Raw genomic sequence first — 17,717 nt, forward strand, 5'->3', positions numbered from 1 at the left:
ATAGTTGGCAGGATGGAGGAGGGTGAAGAAGTTACATATTGATTCACAGATAAAGGTGGTGCTAACTTTCCAGGAAGGGGGTGTGAAAACCCAAACGTATTAATGGGACCCAAAGGTATAATGTGCTTCTTCCTTTAGGCACTAAGGGGCTCTTTCCAGCCTTTCAGGCCTTGGGATAAAAGCACAGCTTCAAAGGCTTTCTTTCCATCTTTCCCAGACAATGGAAAAGACACACAGAATGTCAAGGACTGCTGAGTCAGTGGGTGGGACATGTATCCCTCCTCCTCCCTGCCTTGGTTTCCCCTCTGGCCACTCATTCTACTGGAACTGTCTGGGCTTGGGAAGTACAGCTGAGAGTGTTACAGAACAAACAAGGGGGGCCTGGGACGATATACTATTACTGAAAGAAGCCCCCGGGTCCCTTATGTCCACCACCAGAGGAAAGACGTCTCTCAATGCCAGAGATTCGTGAAAAGGAAAGGAAATGTTTATTTAATGTTATACAAACTTAAAGTAGTGACCTAATGTCTTCATCAAAAAAATCCTAAAGTCCCTTAAAACACTCACAAACACACAGTCCTTCCTTCCTTCCCCCTTTGCCCAGTCCAGAGTACCGTATCTCAGGAAAAGAAATAGAAGTCTGTGACTCAGGCAGCCCCTGGTTCTTCTCAGTAATCCATCATGGCTGGTAGGCTTCCCTCAGTTCCTGGCACCATCAGCTGTGTCACTGGGATCTCTGCTAAAGCCGGGTGATGGTTCCCCCTTCTAAAACTGCAGGAGTCCCCACTCTGGCAAAGCCTCGAGGTTCTCCCTCCAGCGCCTCAGCCCCATGGTCCTCTCTGCACAATGGCCGAGGGAGTCTCCACTCAGCCAAAACTGCATGGTTCTCCTCCTCAATAGCTGCACGGGGGGGCGGGGGGAGCAGGGGGGGGCAGTCGCCGAGTGGTGGTTCTCTGCTAAAGCCACATGGTGATTCTCACAGGGCTGCGGGAGTCCCCACTCTGCTAAAGACCAAGTGGTTCTCCCCCTCGAAATGGCTGTAGTCCTCTCTCTGCACTGCCACAGCTGTGTGGTTCCCCCTCCAATGGCTGCCACCTCTGGGTTTAAATCCCCATGCCAATCTTCCTCTGCAGCCCCATATCCACCTTCTCCCACCATTGGCTACACTTGCTAGCCCTCTCATATCCTTCCAGCTTTACTGGGCTGCCATCCTGGGTCTGGGCAGGGGTGGCCCCATGTCATGGAGCCAATCTTCTCCAAGCTCTCACGCAGGCACTATAAGGCAGGGGACCTGCCTCCCAGTTGCTTTTTGGTGGGGAACTTACTTCCATTCCCCTGGCTCAGAGCAAGGCCACAGCTATTTAACATATCTATGCAACTGGTTAAAGGTTTTAGAAATGTTAAATGACCACACCAGAGGTTAGCTGCAAAGCTGTTGCTATGCAAAACAGCTCTCAAAGGCCCTGCTCCATTTGTCCCTTCCCCCAACTCACCTGAAGGGGAAGGGGTGAGGACATCCTAATATTTCCTGGACACCTTGAGTTCTTGACCCCATTTCAAATCCCTATTTTGCCCCCGACCCTGGCTGTACCATGTTACAGTGTTGCCAGATGGGGTCTGGGCCCAGAGCAGGTCTGCCTCCGGCCCGCCAATAGTCTGTGAGTATTGATTTTGTGTAGGAAAAATTTCACAACATGAGTCCAGGTGATTTTGAGAGTATGCTTATTAAAGCTAAGGACAGTGGAACAAAGGAAGGGCTTAAGATAGAAGAAGCAATAGCAGAGAGAAAGAGGAAACAGGGGCCTTGGAGTTAGGTTCAGGGGGTACCTTAGAGTTGGGGGTGGGGGGAATAGCAGAAATAGAAGGTGTGGGTGGGCTCTAGTGAAAGCCTGCAGTGGACTGAGTGTGTCTGTTAAAGCTGAGACCAGTGCCTATGGGGGGAGAAGTGGGGAAAGGGAAGAGGCTGGCTTGCTCCTGCAAGGAAGAAGGCCCCCTGGATTCTCTGTCTTGAGGATTTTTATATCTCTTTGGCTGTTGGCCAGAATCCTAGGGGAGGCCTCAAGGGAGGGTCTTAACAGAATATTCGTTAGCATTCAGGTGTCTCCTCCAAGATGTTGATTCATCAAAATATGTATATTGTGGGATCAAGGTTATTTTTCTGGTTAGCTTATTTTTAAAGCATATTATTGAAAAGAAACCAGGGACCAGGACCAAGGCCAGTCTGCCCTGGGACGGTCTGGAACGTATAAATCATTTGCTCCTAAGTGTCCCTGGTTATGGAAGATAAAAAACCTTGTGATTCATTAGCTGGCTGTAAGTTGCTCAAATCATTTGGCCTTGTTTAATTATTTTGTCTCAGTTTCCCTTATTCCACTTGTCAAGAAATTTCCCTAGCTTCTCACTGTCCTGCCTCAGTGGAGCTCAGATGAGGATGCTATGAGGGGACCAAGGTATTCCAAAGGAAGAACAGGTGTGAGCAAAGGAGAAGGCCCTGAGTCAGTTAGCTGATTTGGCTGGAATTGTGGCTTTGAGCTTGTTAAAAGATAAGCTGGGGCATATTTAAAATGTTAAGGGTTTATCTGGGCAAAAATCAATTCAAATCAGGGAGCACCAAACAGGAGGTGCTTTGGAGCACCCGGCCACAGGAGCCAGGGGAAGACTCCTGTGGAGAAAGCAGGGAAGCAACAGAAGGAAACTGATGGGCTAGAGCTCAAAGCCTAGTTAACTGTTTATGGCTGTTCTTAGCATTTTGATATCATAACCTTGAGGCATTTCCAGGTTTAACTTTTGGGTTACTTACTGTGTAGGCAGCCATGGCATTGGAACCACATCAGTCTAATGGCCTCCTTGTTTAATTAATGTAACAGGCTGCTCAATTCAAATGGAGAATTTCTGTGGCACTTGTGTACTTAGAACAACCTGGCAAAGGAGTGACGAACATCAGAGTAAGGAGAAGACCAAAGGTCAGAACTGGCCAGAGAATGCCCACCACTTGCCAGCTCCTGGTTGATACAGAGAAAGGAGGACTCCAAAAGCAGGGAAGTTGGTGGCAGGCCTTTGCTGGTTTGCTGGTGGTTCTGGCAGCCTGGAGGAGAAAGAACTGCCCCTTCCACATCAGTGTATCTGCATCGGACCAGGTCATTTCATCCCCGACAGGAGCAGTCATTTTGAGTGTGGTTACCTGAAGTCAACTAACTTTGGTTCACCCACAGGCCCCAGAGAACCTCTCGGGGGGCCCATTTGAGGTCACTGACTGTTAGTTTAGAAATCAAAGTGTCGGCAGGCCCCTGAAGCCTTGAAGAAAGAAATCTGTTCCATCCCACTCTCCCAGTTCCTGGTGGGGGCCAGCAGTCCTCGGCACTCCTTCTCGTAGCTGCCTCACTCCAGTCTCTGCCTGTCTTCACATGGCTACCTTCCCTCTGAGTGTCTGTACATGTGTCTCTTTTCTTATAAGCACACCGTTCAGACAGCATTCAGGGCCCACTCTACTACAGTATCAGCTCATCTTAACTAATCGCATCTGCAAAGATCCTACTTCCCAAGAAGGTCACGTTCCATGTTTCTAGGGGGACACAATCCAACCCCGTACACTCACCCTGAAAGGCCCTTAGGAGCACTGGCTCAAAGAGTTGTCTGAGTTCAAGTGCTAATCATACTGATTGTGGACAATAAGGGTATGGCCTGGCCCTGAGTGCCCATGACACCAAAGGCCAGCCAGACCCTGCGCTGGCTCCTAGGTGGCCCATGTGTTGCAGGGTTAGATGCCACTTAACCCTGGACACTGCCCTGGAACAGAGGCCTGAAAAGAAGTGTCCTCTCAAAGGAGTGTTGAAGTACGTGCTACAAAATAACAGGCCAGCTTCATGGGCTTCCGGCCTGTGCAGGCATCAGGTCTTGCCTGCACACACAGGGATCCCATGCTTGCTTTCACACTCTGCTCTCGACATCCTGAAATTCTCAATATTTTAACAAGGATCCCTGCAAATTGTCTAACTGACCTGCCGACCCTCTTCCAAAACGTCAAGATCATTAAAGGCAAAGTAAGGCTAAGGAACTGTTTCAGATTCAGGGAGACCAAAGACACATGAGGAAATTAGCTACAAATGACTATTAAAAAACAAAATTCAACTTCATAAATTTGAGGAAATAATTGGCTTTGTTAGATGATTCACGAACCAGGCAGCATCCGATCTAGCAATTAGAAAGGAGCTCCAAGGAGATGTTTAAAATGCAAGGCTTTTATACACGGGAGAAAAAGAGTGGATTGTTTCACGCAAGATCACTCCCTTCAAGAGACAAAAGGGGTCCATCAGGCACATGTTGGTATAAGAACATCCAAATCTGTAGAGAATTTTTATAGTAATTTATTTGAGCTAAACACAGGATGTGTCTGGAAGCAAGATCTCAACAGATTAAGAAAAATCCTTCGGAAAGTAACAGTTTATGCATTTAAGATTAAGGAGGGGGTGTAAGGAAGATTACAGGAAAGTGGGAGAAAGCAAGGCAGGGATTGGGTTACAGAGGGTTAAGATTTGAGCTCTCTTGCTTTAGAAGGAGGGACCTAAAAGGGGAGGATTTAAAAGCTGTGTTAACCTAGATGCACAGAAACAATGGACCTGGCTTGCTTAAAGCAAAGACAAACCTTTCACTATGGAAGTTACAGGCTGGGGGCATGACCTGCCCAGGTTAAGAATTTGTGAGGGTACCCTATGAGGTTACTTTTCACAGAGACACTTTTTTGTCTATACATTTTACCTCTGTAGTGCTAACCAGGAAAATCCAGACTGACAGGTTAAGATTACCTTCCTGAGAGGGGCTGAAATTGCAATTAGGTTAAGTATCAAGTCTCTGTTTGGTGATGTGGGGCTTAGCACAACTTACTCCACTTGGAGCCTTTTGTTTCTTTTTTAATGGGACATTATAGGGACAATTGATAAAATTCTAATATGAACTATGAATAGTTAATAGAACTCTACCAATATGAAATGTCCTGATTTTTAACTGGCCAGTGGTTATGCAAGAAAATGTCCTTGTTTGTATAAGACACATAGTTTATTATTGAGGTGAAGGGTCATGATGTTTGCAGTTTGGCTGCAAATGGTTTAGAAAAAAATGCACATGAATGAAGTACAAATACTGAATTAAATGGGGCAAAGTTAACAATTGACAAAGATAAGTAAAAGGTATACCGGAATTCTAGTTGTTATTCTATTACACTTGCCCCAATTTTTCCCCTATACTGGAGTTCTTTATACTGCTCTTGCGACTTCTGTAGGGTTGAAATTACATCAACTTTAAAAGTTCCCGCCGCCACCCCAGCGCCACACACCCTCCCCAAAAAGGACGAGATCCCACGACACCCTTATCCGAAGAAAGATACCAATTCTGACAGCCTCCACCAGAGGTCCGGAGTAACGTGGGTCGAGCCCATGTGACCAGAGGCCCGAATTCAACATGGCGGCCTCCGTGGGTGGCCGGCTTCTCTTACTTATGCTTCTCTGGAAGGTGTCTGACGGCTTCAGTTGGGGGTGAGTACAGCTCTCGAGGGTGGTTGGGGGAGAGCCAGGTTCGGGGGATCCTCTGCCCAGCCGCAGCCCTTTAAGTTCGGCCGCCCTACCCCACAGGGCCTCCCTGGACGACGACCTGCTGCTGCCCTACCCCTCCCTGCGCGCGCGCTCCGCCCGGGACTGCGCCAGGGTGCCTGTCGGCAGCCGCGAGCACGAGAGCTGGCAGCCTTCCCCGGCGAGCCCCGGCGCCCGCGGCCCTTCGGTGCGCACTTTCGTTTCGCATTTCGCGGGCCGCGCCGTGACTGGCCACTTGACGCGGGCCGCGGAGCCCCTGCGCACCTTCTCGGTGCTGGAGCCCGGTGGGCTGGGCGGCTGCGCGTCGAGGCGCCGCGCCACTGTGGAAGAGACTGTGCGGGAGGCCGGCTGCAGTGTCGCCCAGAACGGCGGCTTCTTCCGCATGGACACCGGAGAGTGCCTGGGGAACGTGGTGAGCGACGGGCGGCGGGTGAGCAGCGCCGGGGGGCTAAAGAACGCGCAGTTCGGGATTCGCCGCGACGGGACCCTGGTCACCGGGTGAGGAAGCAGGGAGCCCCGCGACTGTTGTGGACAGATGTCCTGAGATTTGGGTTGTGTCAGTACTGCCATATTCAACCCACCTAGCCAAGCTGAGCCTCCTTTTCCTCATCTGCAGAATGAGGGTAGTGATAACCAACTTGCAGGGTTCATTTGTCACCCTTGAGGCCTTGCTTTGTGTCACAGAATGTGCTGTATACTGAAGATATGTATAGCAGTGAGCAGGCACAAACAGCCTTTGCTTTCACGGACCTCTCCCATTGCTAGGAAAGATAAACAAAAGCCAATGCGATAATGTAGATGAATTCAGATTGTATATGTGCAGTGAAGCAATGAACATGGTGAACCAATTGTAAATACAGTGTTGATTTTAGAGAGGGTGATCAGGAAAAGCTTGTTTGAGAAGGTGACCTCTGAGTTGAGAAGCCTGAAGATTAATCACAAGTCAGCCAGGGTCAGAACTGGAGGAAGAACATCGCAGTCAGAAGGAACAGCAAATGCAAAGACTCAGAGGTGCACAGGAGCTTGGTGTGTATGAAGGACTGAAGGAAGGGCTGAGTATCAGAGGATGGATGATAGGACTGACTTTTGTTATTTGAAAGCTTGCTCTTACCCTGGCTGGAGACTAGGCTGGAAGGCCATAGTGGAAGCAAGGAAGCCAGTTAAGAGCTGTACAGACATCAGATGGAAGTTTGGCCAGGATGACGGCCTGGGAAATTGAAGGTTCCTGTTGAATGATATGTAGCCTAGACTGTGTAGACTGATTATAAGGCTACTTTTGGGATCAGGACCAGGCAGGTTCCTGGGGCAGCCAAGCTGTTGGGGGTGGGGTGGGGAAGGAACCCCACCACCCACAGCTGCCCCTGCTAGTAAGTGAATCTCACACCTTCCCTGTGTCCAGGTATCTGTCTGAAGAGGAGGTGCTGAACACTGAGAATCCATTTGTGCAACTGCTGAGTGGGGTCGTGTGGCTGATTCGAAATGGAAGCATCTACATCAATGAGAGCCAGGCGGCTGAGTGCGAAGAGACACAGGAGACAGGTGGAGTTGGGGTGGCATCAGCACTCCTGAGAGCAAGGAGCAGTGGGGCTGTGGGGGAAGCCTTTCAATAAGTACTTTTCTAGGTATTAGGGATCAGGGATTAAGACAGATAAGGTGCCTGCTCAATATACAAAAAAATATATATATAATTTGCTAAAAAGAAGTGGTAAATGCTAAGAAAGAAAAATGACGTTGTGGGAAAGGGGTTACAGGCAAAGGGAATAGAGAGGTGCTGCTAAAATGTTCGTGGACCAGCAATATCTGTGCTACCCAGGAGCTTATTATAAATGGAGAGCTTCAGACCTACCTCAAACCTACAGGATCAGAATCCCTGAGGGTGAGGCCCACACCTTTATGTTTTAACAAGCCCCCCGGGTGATTTTAATGGACACTCAAGTTTGAAAACCACTGACATGTGGAATGCTGGGGGAGGGGAGGGACACCATGGCCCTAATGTGGAATTGCCCTATTTTAGAATGAGCAGTCAGGGATGGCCTCATGGGGGAGGTGACTTAGATCAGAAGGAGCAATCCCTGAGAATAGCTGAGAAGAAGTACAGTCCAGCCAGAAGGAACAGAAAGTGGCTGTAGGGTGATGAGGTAGAAGAGCAGACCAGGATTCTCACGCTGGGCCTTGGAAAGGTGTTTGGATATTTCTCTAAGAACAGTGGAAGCCATAAGAGTACTTTCCCCTGGAGGCTGACATCACTTGATTTACACTTTAAAAAGAGCCCTCTGGCTCCCCTGTGAGGCTGACGGGGGATGGGGCAGTGGGGGGGCAGTGGGGAGGCAGCGAAACGCCAGATGGCATGGACTGGGAGGTAACATTGGACTGGCGGGAGGTAGTAGTGAGAGCCAGAGGGCCCCCCGTGGGCCGGTGATCAGCCCAGCTGCTTCTCTTCCAGGTTCCTTCAGCAAATTTGTGAATGTGATATCAGCCAGGACGGCTGTGGGCCATGACCGGAAGGGGCAGCTGGTGCTCTTTCATGCAGATGGGCAAACGGAACAGCGGGGGTGAGTGCCAGGAACCAGAGCCTCTGGGTCTGGGCTGAGTGCTGCTTTGAGGAACTTGGACCCACACCAATGGCTCGCCTCTGGCCTCCAGTTGTTCCCTGGGGGTGTTCATACCCATCCGTCCCCTGCATTCCCATAGTCTGTACCACTTTCAAGAATTCATCATCCCCCTCACGCTTCTTCTCATTCCCCCCAGTTCAGGCATCCTCCCTCCTGAGCCTCAGTTGGAGTGAAAGGAAGTGATCACAGAGTTAGCAGGGAGAAGACCTCGATGCCAGTCCCAGCTTGGCTATCTGCCAGCTCTGTGGCCATAGACAAGTCACTCAGCCCCTCTGAGCCCCAGTTTCCTGCTCTGTAAAGAGCGTATTGTGCTATTTCTGTATAACTAATGAGCACCCACTTGTTACATCATAGTTCTGTAGGTCAGGAGTGCAGAGGACTCACTGGGCTCTGTTCAGGGCATTCCACAACACGGTCAAGCCGTTGGCCAGGCAGGGCACTTATCTGGAGCTTCTTGGGGGCCGGGGGAAACCCCTCTTCTCAGCTCATTTACGTTGTTGGCAGAATGCAGTTCCTTGCAGTTATAGGACTGAGGTCTTTGTGTCCTTGTTGGCTGCCAGCCAGGGCCTCGGCTCCTGCAGCCACCCACATGCCTCCTCATGTGTGACCCTCCCCACCTCCAAGCCAGCAGATGTGTCAGATCCCTCTGATCCCCTCGGATTTCCAGTCTCTCTCACCCCCTCTTCCACCACTGGCCAGAGAAAGTTCTCTGAAAGGGCTCTTGTGATTCCACCAGGCCCGCCCAGGTAACCCAGGACAGTGTCCCCATTTGTGGACAGCTGTGCCATGTAGCGCACCATCACCATGGGTGTGGTCTCTCTCATATTCACAGCTTCTGGGGACTCAGGTGGGGCATCTTTGGGAGGCCGTTTAGAAATTTTCCTGCCACCACGATACCATCTACCATGGAAAGTATGAAGAATTCCACCAGAAGTGGTGGTGGGGTCTGTCAACAGTGCCACTCTTGTGCTGCAGCATCAACCTGTGGGAGATGGCAGAGTTCCTGCTGAAACAGGACGTGGTCAACGCCATCAACCTGGATGGAGGGGGCTCTGCTACCTTCGTGCTCAATGGGACCTTGGCCAGTTACCCGTCAGATCACTGGTAAACACACCCGAGTCTCCTTTTTGAGATCCAGGCCTGTTCTGGACTGTCTCATTCAGCAAATACTGAGTACCTGCTATGTGCCAGGCCGTGGGATTCAGCAGTGAGCAGGAAGAGCCAGGATCCCTGCCTCCCACTGCTTATAGGAAGTATACATAGTGTACCAGTACTGCCTAAGCTGGTGAAAGGGGATTGATTAGTCAGGAAAAAACTTTCTGAGGATAATGACACATAAGCTGAGATCTGAAAGAAGAGGGGGTGGGTAGGCAGATGGGGTGGGAGAGCCTTCTGGGCAGAGAAAGCAGCACGTGCAAAGGCCCTGGGGTGAGAGGGACTATGGGGGTTATGAAGAACCTACAAAAGTTTGGAGATGGGACAGTGGGGAAAGGCAGCTCTCGTGGGCTGCAGTAGGAGGTTGGAGGGGCTGGCTGGGGATGGCCGGCACTGCGGCCTTTCTTCAAACACTGTGTGCCCTTGCAGCCAGGACAACATGTGGCGCTGTCCTCGAAGTGTGTCCACTGTGGTGTGTGTGCACAAGCCCCACTGCCAGCCACCTGACTGCAACAGCCACGGGACCTGTGTGGAGGGGCGCTGCCAGTGCACGGGGCACTTCTGGTCGGGCGCCGCCTGCGACAAGCTGGACTGTGGCCCCTCCAACTGCAGCCAGCATGGGCTGTGCACAGAGAGTGAGTGGGGGCTCCGGGGAGGCAGCTGTAAGCGAGGCTCCCAGCTCTTCCTGCCCATCTCTGCCTGGGCCCTCACCTGACCTTCTCGGTCTTGTCTTGGCAGCCGGCTGCCGCTGCGAAGCTGGATGGACAGGGTCCAACTGCAGTGAAGGTAAAAGCCACCAGGCCAGCCCCTCCCCAGCCCCCATGCACACGGGGAGAGGGTACGGTAATTGTGGCAGCTGCCTTCATCTTTGCCTCTTGGTCTGCACGTTGCTTGCCTCGTGTCTCTCACGCTTGCCTCACTTGTAAATCACTGCATTAGTGTCCTGAGGCTGCTGCAACAAATTCTACAAATAAGACAACTTACAACAAAAAAGTGTGTCCTCTGACACTCAGGGTGTCGTCAGAGTCGTGCTCTCCCTGAAAGGTCTAGGGCAGGACCCTTCCTACCTCTTCCAGCTCTTGGCTTCCAGCATTCCTTTGGCTTGTGGCCACAGCACTCCAGTCTCTGCCTCCGTCTTCACACGGCCTTCCTGTGTGTTCATTCTCCCTCCGTTATCTTACCAAGGACCCCTGGTCACTGGATTAGGGCTTACCCGAAATCTAAAACCTCATCTCAAGATCTTTCACTTAAGTGTATCTGTAAAGACCCTATTTCCAAATAAGTTCCCATTTACAGGTTCTAGGAATTAGGACATATTTTGCGGGGGCAGGGTACAATTCGGCCCACTACAACCATACACAGCTTAAACCCTTCAGCGGCCTTCTTTCACACCTGGTGAGAAACTCATGCTGTTCAGTGTGACCTGCCAGGCCCTGGGTGCTCCAGCCCCTCCCTGCTCACTGTACCCACTCTGCTGCTCGTCTCTAAGCCTCGGCCTGATGTCCGTCCAGGTCCTTGGAGGCCGCCGCCCACACCCCACCCCTCAGTGATTTGCTGCTGCCAAGAGGTCACATCCCAGCAGTACTTGTCCTCGTTTGTACTTTGATATTTGCTTTCTAACTTGCTGGCCCCCTGCCCTCCTCGACTGGAAGCTCCATGAGTGCACAGTCTCGGGGCCTGGCACATTCCCAGTAACCGTTGGGAGAATATGTGAGCCTAAAGGCCACTCAGCGTGACTGAGGTCCATTTGCAACCCTGTCAGCCCCAGCCTGGGAGCGACGGGGCCAGATTTTGCAAAGACCTTCCTTCCCCCATCCCAGCTTGCAGCAATGGCTCCTTCGGGGAGGACTGTGCCAAGAAATGCCAGTGCCAGAATGGAGCTACCTGTGACCCAGCTCAGGGGACCTGCACCTGTCCCCCTGGCTTCACTGGTGACAGCTGTGTACAGGGTAAGTAGACGGTGCTCCTTCCTGGCTCACTGAGTCAGCCAGGAGGGAGCACCACCCAGGGCACCTCCAGGGGCTGGCCTGCGGGAGGATGTATGTAGGTGGGTGCACCTCTCCTTTAGCCCAGTTCTGTACACACCTTGGGCCTACCCTGTCAGTGCAGAGAGAGGCTCTGCCAGGGGTGCCTCCACCTCTACGTCCCTGTCTCCTCACTGCAGAGTGTCCCCTTGGCTGGCACGGGCCAGGCTGCCAGAAGCCTTGTGAGTGTGAGCACCAGTGTCCCTGCAACCCCCAGACCGGCAACTGCAACCTCACCCAGACACCCACCCTGAGCAGCATTCTCTCCCGAGGTATGGCCCCTCCCAGGGCCCCTGGGGACAGGAGAAGGCAGACTAGGACCCTCCCAGACCCTCAGCCTCACCCTGGTGTCTTACAGTGAAGCAGTGTCTCCAGCCATCCGAGGTCCCCCTGCAGACAAGAGAATTCTCCCTTCTCACTGGGTAGGTGCTTTAGTGGGACCTGGGGCAGAGGTGGCAGGAGACCCCCTCCCTCTACCTTCAAGGGACTGGGCAAGACTAACAGGTGGCAGCTGGGCACCTAGGTGACATTTCTCTGACATGAGCACAGGGAGAGTCACAGCCAATGCTCAATGGGATGTGGTGAGAAGGACCCTGGTCACCGCCCCCATGGGAGTCGAGGGAGCTGGGCATGGGCTTACTGTCCTTGGTCATGACACTCACAGCTTGTTCTCAGCTCCCAGTGCAAAAGCACTGAGCCCCAAGGAACGAGCATTATTTTTCAGGCACCTGTGTACCCTCAGGCCTTGTGTTGAGGCTTTATTTTCAAACCTGACCTTGAGGAGGATGGTGTATTGAAAGAGTGCTGGGCCCCATCCCTGGAGTTTCCACCTCAGGAGGTCTGGGGAGCAGCCTGGCACCTGCACTCCAGGTGATGCTGGCATTCACGGTCCCGGGACCTGCTTTGAGGACCTTGCTTCTTGTGGTTCTCACCTCCCATAGCCCAGGCCTGGGTGCCTGGCCTGACCTGCTTCACCCAGCCCCCTCCGGAGGTGGGAACCGGGTGTGGGTATGAATGAAGAGTTCCCCAGTATTGTTCCAGAGGCAGCACCTGGGACCAGGTGCCAGGTCCCTCCTGGGGAGGCTGACCCAGTGAGTCTGGTAGGGTGAGGCCTGGAGAAAACGGAAAATGTGCTTTCAGAATGCACCAGAGCAGGGGCAGGTGCCTCAGCCCCTGGCCTTAAGCTCAGGCTTCTCAGGTGTCAGACTTTGGGGACCTCCCCCCCCCCCCCCCCACCCGACCTGGAATCCATTAGCAGCCACCGGCAAGGGAAAGGAGCCATGGGGGCTGGTGGGTGTGGCTGCAGGCCCCGCACCAGCAATCTGCCAGTGTTCTCTTCTGCCTTGAGGACTTCAGCCAAACATTCATAGGGAGGAGGAAGGGTCACTGAAAGACACTGCTCTGTGCCCTGCCACTTCCTGCTGTGGAGAAAGGGATGTCGCTTCTCCCTGCTCGGTCTGCCCTGAGGGCCCTGGAACAGAGTCCAGTCTGTCTGCGGTCAGCGTCCTGTGAGCACAGGACTAATCCCAGGGCTGGATTAGGTCATTTGACTTGGTCTTCACAATTTAACATCTGTTTTGAACAAGATTTTATTTATTTATTTTTAGAGAGGAGGGGAAGGAGAGAGACAGAGAGGGAGAGAAACATCAATGTGTGGTTGCCTCTCGTGCACCTCCTACTGGGGACCTGGCCTGCAACCCAGGCATGTGCCCCAACTGGGATTTGAATCAGTGACCCTTTGGTTCACAGGCTTGTGCTCAATCCACTGAGCCACACCAGCCAGGGCACAATTTAACATTTTTAAAAGCTTTATTAACAACATCTGAAAATCAGTAATATTTACATAAAACCCTTTTATTTTAGTGATTTCTCTGGCAATATCAGGGGATACAGCAGCACTGGCTGCATCCCACACATCAGCTGTTCCCACTGCTCCCCAAACACGTGTCTGGAGTTGTGCCTCAGCCCCACAAAAAGGCTTATTTTGCTCCTGGACAGTCACTGTGGGGTCTTGGGAGGCCCCGACCCTGTGCCCCTGTTCTGGGTAGAAGAGCAAAGTGAGAGGGAGGAATGACCCCCCAACACTGCGCAGCCCTGAATCTGGGATTTCTCTCCTGCCCGCAGGACCACCTGGCTGGCCCTTACTCTGGTCCTGGTTTTCCTTCTGCTGATCAGCATGGTGGTGAACGTGTCCTTGCTCCTCAGCGCCAGAGCAGAGCGAAGCCGACACCTGGATGGGTCCTATGTCTACCACCCGCTGCAGGAAATGAACGGGGAGCTCTTGGCCGAGAAGGAGCAGCAGGGTGACGCCTGCAGCTCTTTCAAGGACTGACACCTCCAGCTGCCCCTCCTGGCCTGTTTTGGAGGCTCATTTTAAGCGATCTGACTTCTGCAGGGGAAAGTCCAAGGCCACTGACTGTGGGTGATCTCAGCTCCAGTGCCAAGCCAAGCTTCTGACAGCACCTGTGCCTCAGCCCTTACCTGGCCCTCGGCCCTCCCCCGGATGTCTGCCATGGCACAAGCAACCTGAGCAATACAATGTTCCTCGGAGAGAGACTCCTTCCCGCCTGCCTGTGTCTGCTGCTATGAGGCCGGCCCCCCAGGGGCTTCTGCCAAAGAGCCTCCAGTCTCCTGGGGCAGGAGCCACTAGTGAATGGAACTTAGCACATCATGACCAAGTGGCAGGCTCCAGCCAGCCCCGCTGGACTGGGGTGGACTAAAGGGACGGTGGCACATCACCATGTTTGCCAACTAGAATTCTATTTCCTATCACAGGAAGCTCCTTAGAAGGGATGGGGGATGAAATCATGTTTACAGGCTTTTTATTTTGTCATCCTACCACAGAGAAGGTTTTTATACTTGAATAAATTGATATAATTAAAGGAGCCCTTAGGCAGTGGCTGAATTCTGGACCTCAGGTCACTCCTGGGTCATAACAGGTGAGGCTGCATTACCTGAGTCAGGAGTCACAGACAGGCAGCCCAGAGCTCCTCCAGCTCCTTGATGTATTCTGTTTAACTCAGGGCTTCTCACTTTAATGGGTACATGAGTCATCTGAAGATCTTATTAAAATGCAGATTCTGGCTGTGTGTGGAGAGTTTAAGAAGCTCCCAGGTGGTACCAAGGCTACCCCAACCACACTTTGAATAGAAAAGATTTAGTGCACACTGCATTTTAAAAGAACTTAAATTAGTTACCAGTGTTTAAAAGAGATGAACAACTCCAGGTTTCTGGTTTCTCTTTAAAGAGAGAGAGAGCTAGTGACCCCAGCTGGTGCCCTCCCAAAGTAACGGCTTGCCAGAGCCAAGAATCTACAGCCCCCGGACTGGCCCTCCAGCTCATTGCAGCCCCAGCAGCTGGCTCCCCTCACCTGTTACCTCCCAGCCTCGTGAGTATCAGAGTTTGTAACTTGTGGCTGTGAAGGGTCTTTGGGAAGTGCCTGGCAGCTGCCCCCTGAATAAGCATCACACTGCATAGCAGCTTGCATTTCAGCTCCACCTGGAAGGTTCATTTTGTATTTTGCTTTCTTTCAGTGCACCAAGCAGCCTCTGTCTGATTTGATATTGAAGGGTAGGACATAGTGGCAAGAGCTCAAGCAAGTTCCCAGGCACCTTAGGATCACCGCATGTTCCTAAGGCACAGTTCCCGAGCCTGGCTGCAGGGCAGCATGTATTCCCCAGGAATGTTCTAGGACTGCAGGCTTCTGGACCCCATCCCAGACCCACTGAATCAGTGTCAGGAGCAGAGGGGTCCAGGAATGTACACGGAGCACCCCAGAGGCTCTGAGGCAACAGGCTGTGGAAAGTTGTCCTGCAAGCTCCAGCCTCTGCAGAGGGCCTCCCTACCCGTCCTTGGCTGTGCTGGTTTAAGTGGAAAGTTGCAGCTCTGCAGCTCTCTGCGCGGGCCTGCTGGATTTCAGCTTCAGGGAAGCATCTGAGGAGGGCTGGTGGCGTGCCAGAGGGGTCCCTGCCCCAGCAACGGGGACACATTCACCTCCCTTGTGTCATAGGGTTATCTATTATCTTTGCTGCTATCCAGTCCCTCTCTTAGTATCTGCCCCATCTGAGGCCAGGTCCTCCCAGCAGCAGAACTTGAGACAAGGATGTGAGGGCAAGTAATGTATTTGCAAGGTGAGCCCAAGAATCCCTGGATGGGAGACAGGGTAGTGAGGGGAGAAGGCAAGGCAGCCTGTACATGGTCCATGAGTGAGCAGCTTCCCACTGTGGGCAGCCAGGCTCACCCCACTGGAGCCTCTGGGAGAGTGGAGGACACCTGCGCCACCCACAGGCGAGGGACTGGGGAAGCTGGCGTGTTCATCCGCCAACACTCATGGGTAGAGGGCTGCTCCTGGAGGTTAACTCCCTGGCACTTCAGCCTGCTCTACACAGGAGCCCAGTATATTCGAGGCAGCCATTGAAGAGAAAATTGAAGTTTCTTAATGTTAAAAAAAAAATAAAAAATAATATCCACCACCTCAAAAAAAATTGAAGTTTTTTGCATGCAGATGCCCTTTGTGGTAATAAGACTGTCCAGGGTAGGTGGGCAGGACATCAAGAGCCATAACCACAAGCCTCCATCGAGTTGCTTTGGACACTACCTCTGCCCCATTCTCCACCCTTGTGGTTTGGCTGGCACCATGCCCTCCCTGCAAGTCCAGGTGGCATCAGCAAATGGTTTGAAGATAGGCATATGTCCCAGTTGGCTAGTCACAGCCCACCCTGGAACTTCTGGAACCGGGGGAAAGAAACCCCACCAGGGTTATCCAGCTTCCAGGGTGTGGGCCCATGGAGGAGGAAAGTGAAGCCAACGTGGAGAATTGAACCAAGAAAGAAAGGGGCCATCATTTGAGCCCCTAGATTCAGCTATTCCTGAAGCCAGTGTCATTCTTGGAGTTTCCAATTACGTGGACCAGTGAATGCCCAGGTTTGCTTGAGGCAGATTGTAGAAGGTTTTGGGGTCTCTGGCAACCCAAAGAGTCTGACACTCCTAATGTGCCATTCCAGAAGAGGCACATTTTGGACTTGGGCATTTGCAGGGCTTAGATGGGACATGGACCTGGAGGCAAAAAAGTGTCCAAGATTCCAATACCTACCTTTGGTGGGGGGGGGGGGGGGCACATGTGACACAAACCTACAAGGGCTAAAGTCGTGAAGCTTCAGGGCTGCGGGCTGGGGAGGAACATGATCTAATTACGGCAAAGCTAGGACACCCTCCCCACCTCGTGGCCAGGATGGAGTGCAGACCCCAAAGGTAGTGACTGACGGGTGACTGGGAACCTGAGAGTGCAGTGTGCTGGGCAGTTACTATGGTGGCGTATATCTCAGCTGTTAGCATTCTCTTTACAAAACATTAGCATCAAGGAAGACACCAGAAAAAAGTTCCAATTCTGGAGCCAATGGGCGGGCAATGGAAACAATTCAAGCATGATGCCACAGCTTTCAACAGGTTCTCAAAGGGGTCTGTCTCTCAGAAAACTTGGCTGCAGAAAACTCTTAAGTCAGAGGTTTCAAATTGTGCTTTCTAAGGGCCCACATTCCTCAGAAGTGCTTTGTGTTGGGAAGGCACTGAAGGGAGGGGAGGGGGAGGGGGCTGGGGAGAGGTTTGAAAGCCACAGTCGCCTTTGACATCCCTGAGAGCTGCCCAGCGCCTTTCCTCCTGGCTCTTTCCAGCTCCTTCCAGGCCCTGCCCAAACTCCTACACCAGTGCCCGAGATCCCCCTCCACAGAGGCCCCAGAGGTCTGCCTTGGACGCAAGCCCTCGCCTTGGAGGAGAATTGGTCCCAGAGGCAGTCCCTGGGCCGCAGGGAGCCCTGGCACATTCTGTCCTCTCCAGACCCAAATCACAAGAGGCTCTGGGGCAGTGATTCTGTGGAGACAGACGTCAGCAATGCCAACTCACCTGCATCAGGGAGCTCTCTTTCTCAACACCTGGCACACCATGAGCCAGCTGTCTGTTCCTCTGAGAGTCCTCACACACAGTCCCAGAGAAATCCTTGGGAAGGTCACAGTGAAGAGCGAACAGCCTACTGGGGCAGGCAAGAGCCGCATCCTGTCCCTCAGAGGTGTTGGGCAGGGCTGGGTAACAGAAGCTGGTGTAGACAGGTGGCCCTAATGCTGTCATGCAAAGGAACCCCCTCTTCTCTGCTTCCCCAGTGACAGTCCTTGGCCTCCTGCTTCAAAACAGTGGAATCCCTCCTGATATCAGGACTGTGGCCATTCTCAGATGCAATGCTGGGACTTGGGTAAAACCCCAGGGGACAGGGCAGTGGGGCCCAGGAAGAGGGGCAGCAGGGCCCTCACCTTCACCTGGACACCTGGCAAGTAGAATCCAGGAACCTAACCCCA

General features: G+C 52.5%; 1 protein-coding gene across 3 annotated transcripts; it reads left to right on the forward strand.

Moving 5' to 3' along the window:
- The first annotated feature begins 5,435 nt into the window (after window positions 1–5,435).
- On the forward strand, window positions 5,436–14,258 carry NAGPA (N-acetylglucosamine-1-phosphodiester alpha-N-acetylglucosaminidase). Of its 3 annotated transcripts, XM_045820922.1 has the most exons (11): window positions 5,436–5,528; window positions 5,625–6,080; window positions 6,982–7,121; window positions 8,026–8,134; window positions 9,170–9,298; window positions 9,779–9,984; window positions 10,088–10,135; window positions 11,170–11,298; window positions 11,514–11,645; window positions 11,732–11,795; window positions 13,498–14,258. In XM_045820922.1, exons 1-11 carry the CDS (start codon window positions 5,455–5,457, stop codon window positions 13,703–13,705), a joined length of 1,695 nt encoding a protein of 564 aa, XP_045676878.1. In that variant the 5' UTR covers window positions 5,436–5,454; the 3' UTR covers window positions 13,706–14,258. The 3 variants fall into 3 exon arrangements, with proteins under 3 accessions (XP_045676878.1, XP_045676879.1, XP_045676880.1); XM_045820923.1 differs by lacking the exon at window positions 10,088–10,135; XM_045820924.1 differs by lacking the exon at window positions 11,732–11,795 and having other exon boundaries at window positions 13,498–13,679.
- The last annotated feature ends 3,459 nt before the right edge of the window (window positions 14,259–17,717 follow it).

Source organism: Phyllostomus hastatus, unplaced genomic scaffold, assembly GCF_019186645.2.
Source record: "Phyllostomus hastatus isolate PE091 unplaced genomic scaffold, TTU_PhHast_1.1 phas_scaffold_442, whole genome shotgun sequence".
Classification (NCBI taxonomy): Eukaryota; Metazoa; Chordata; class Mammalia; order Chiroptera; family Phyllostomidae; genus Phyllostomus; species Phyllostomus hastatus.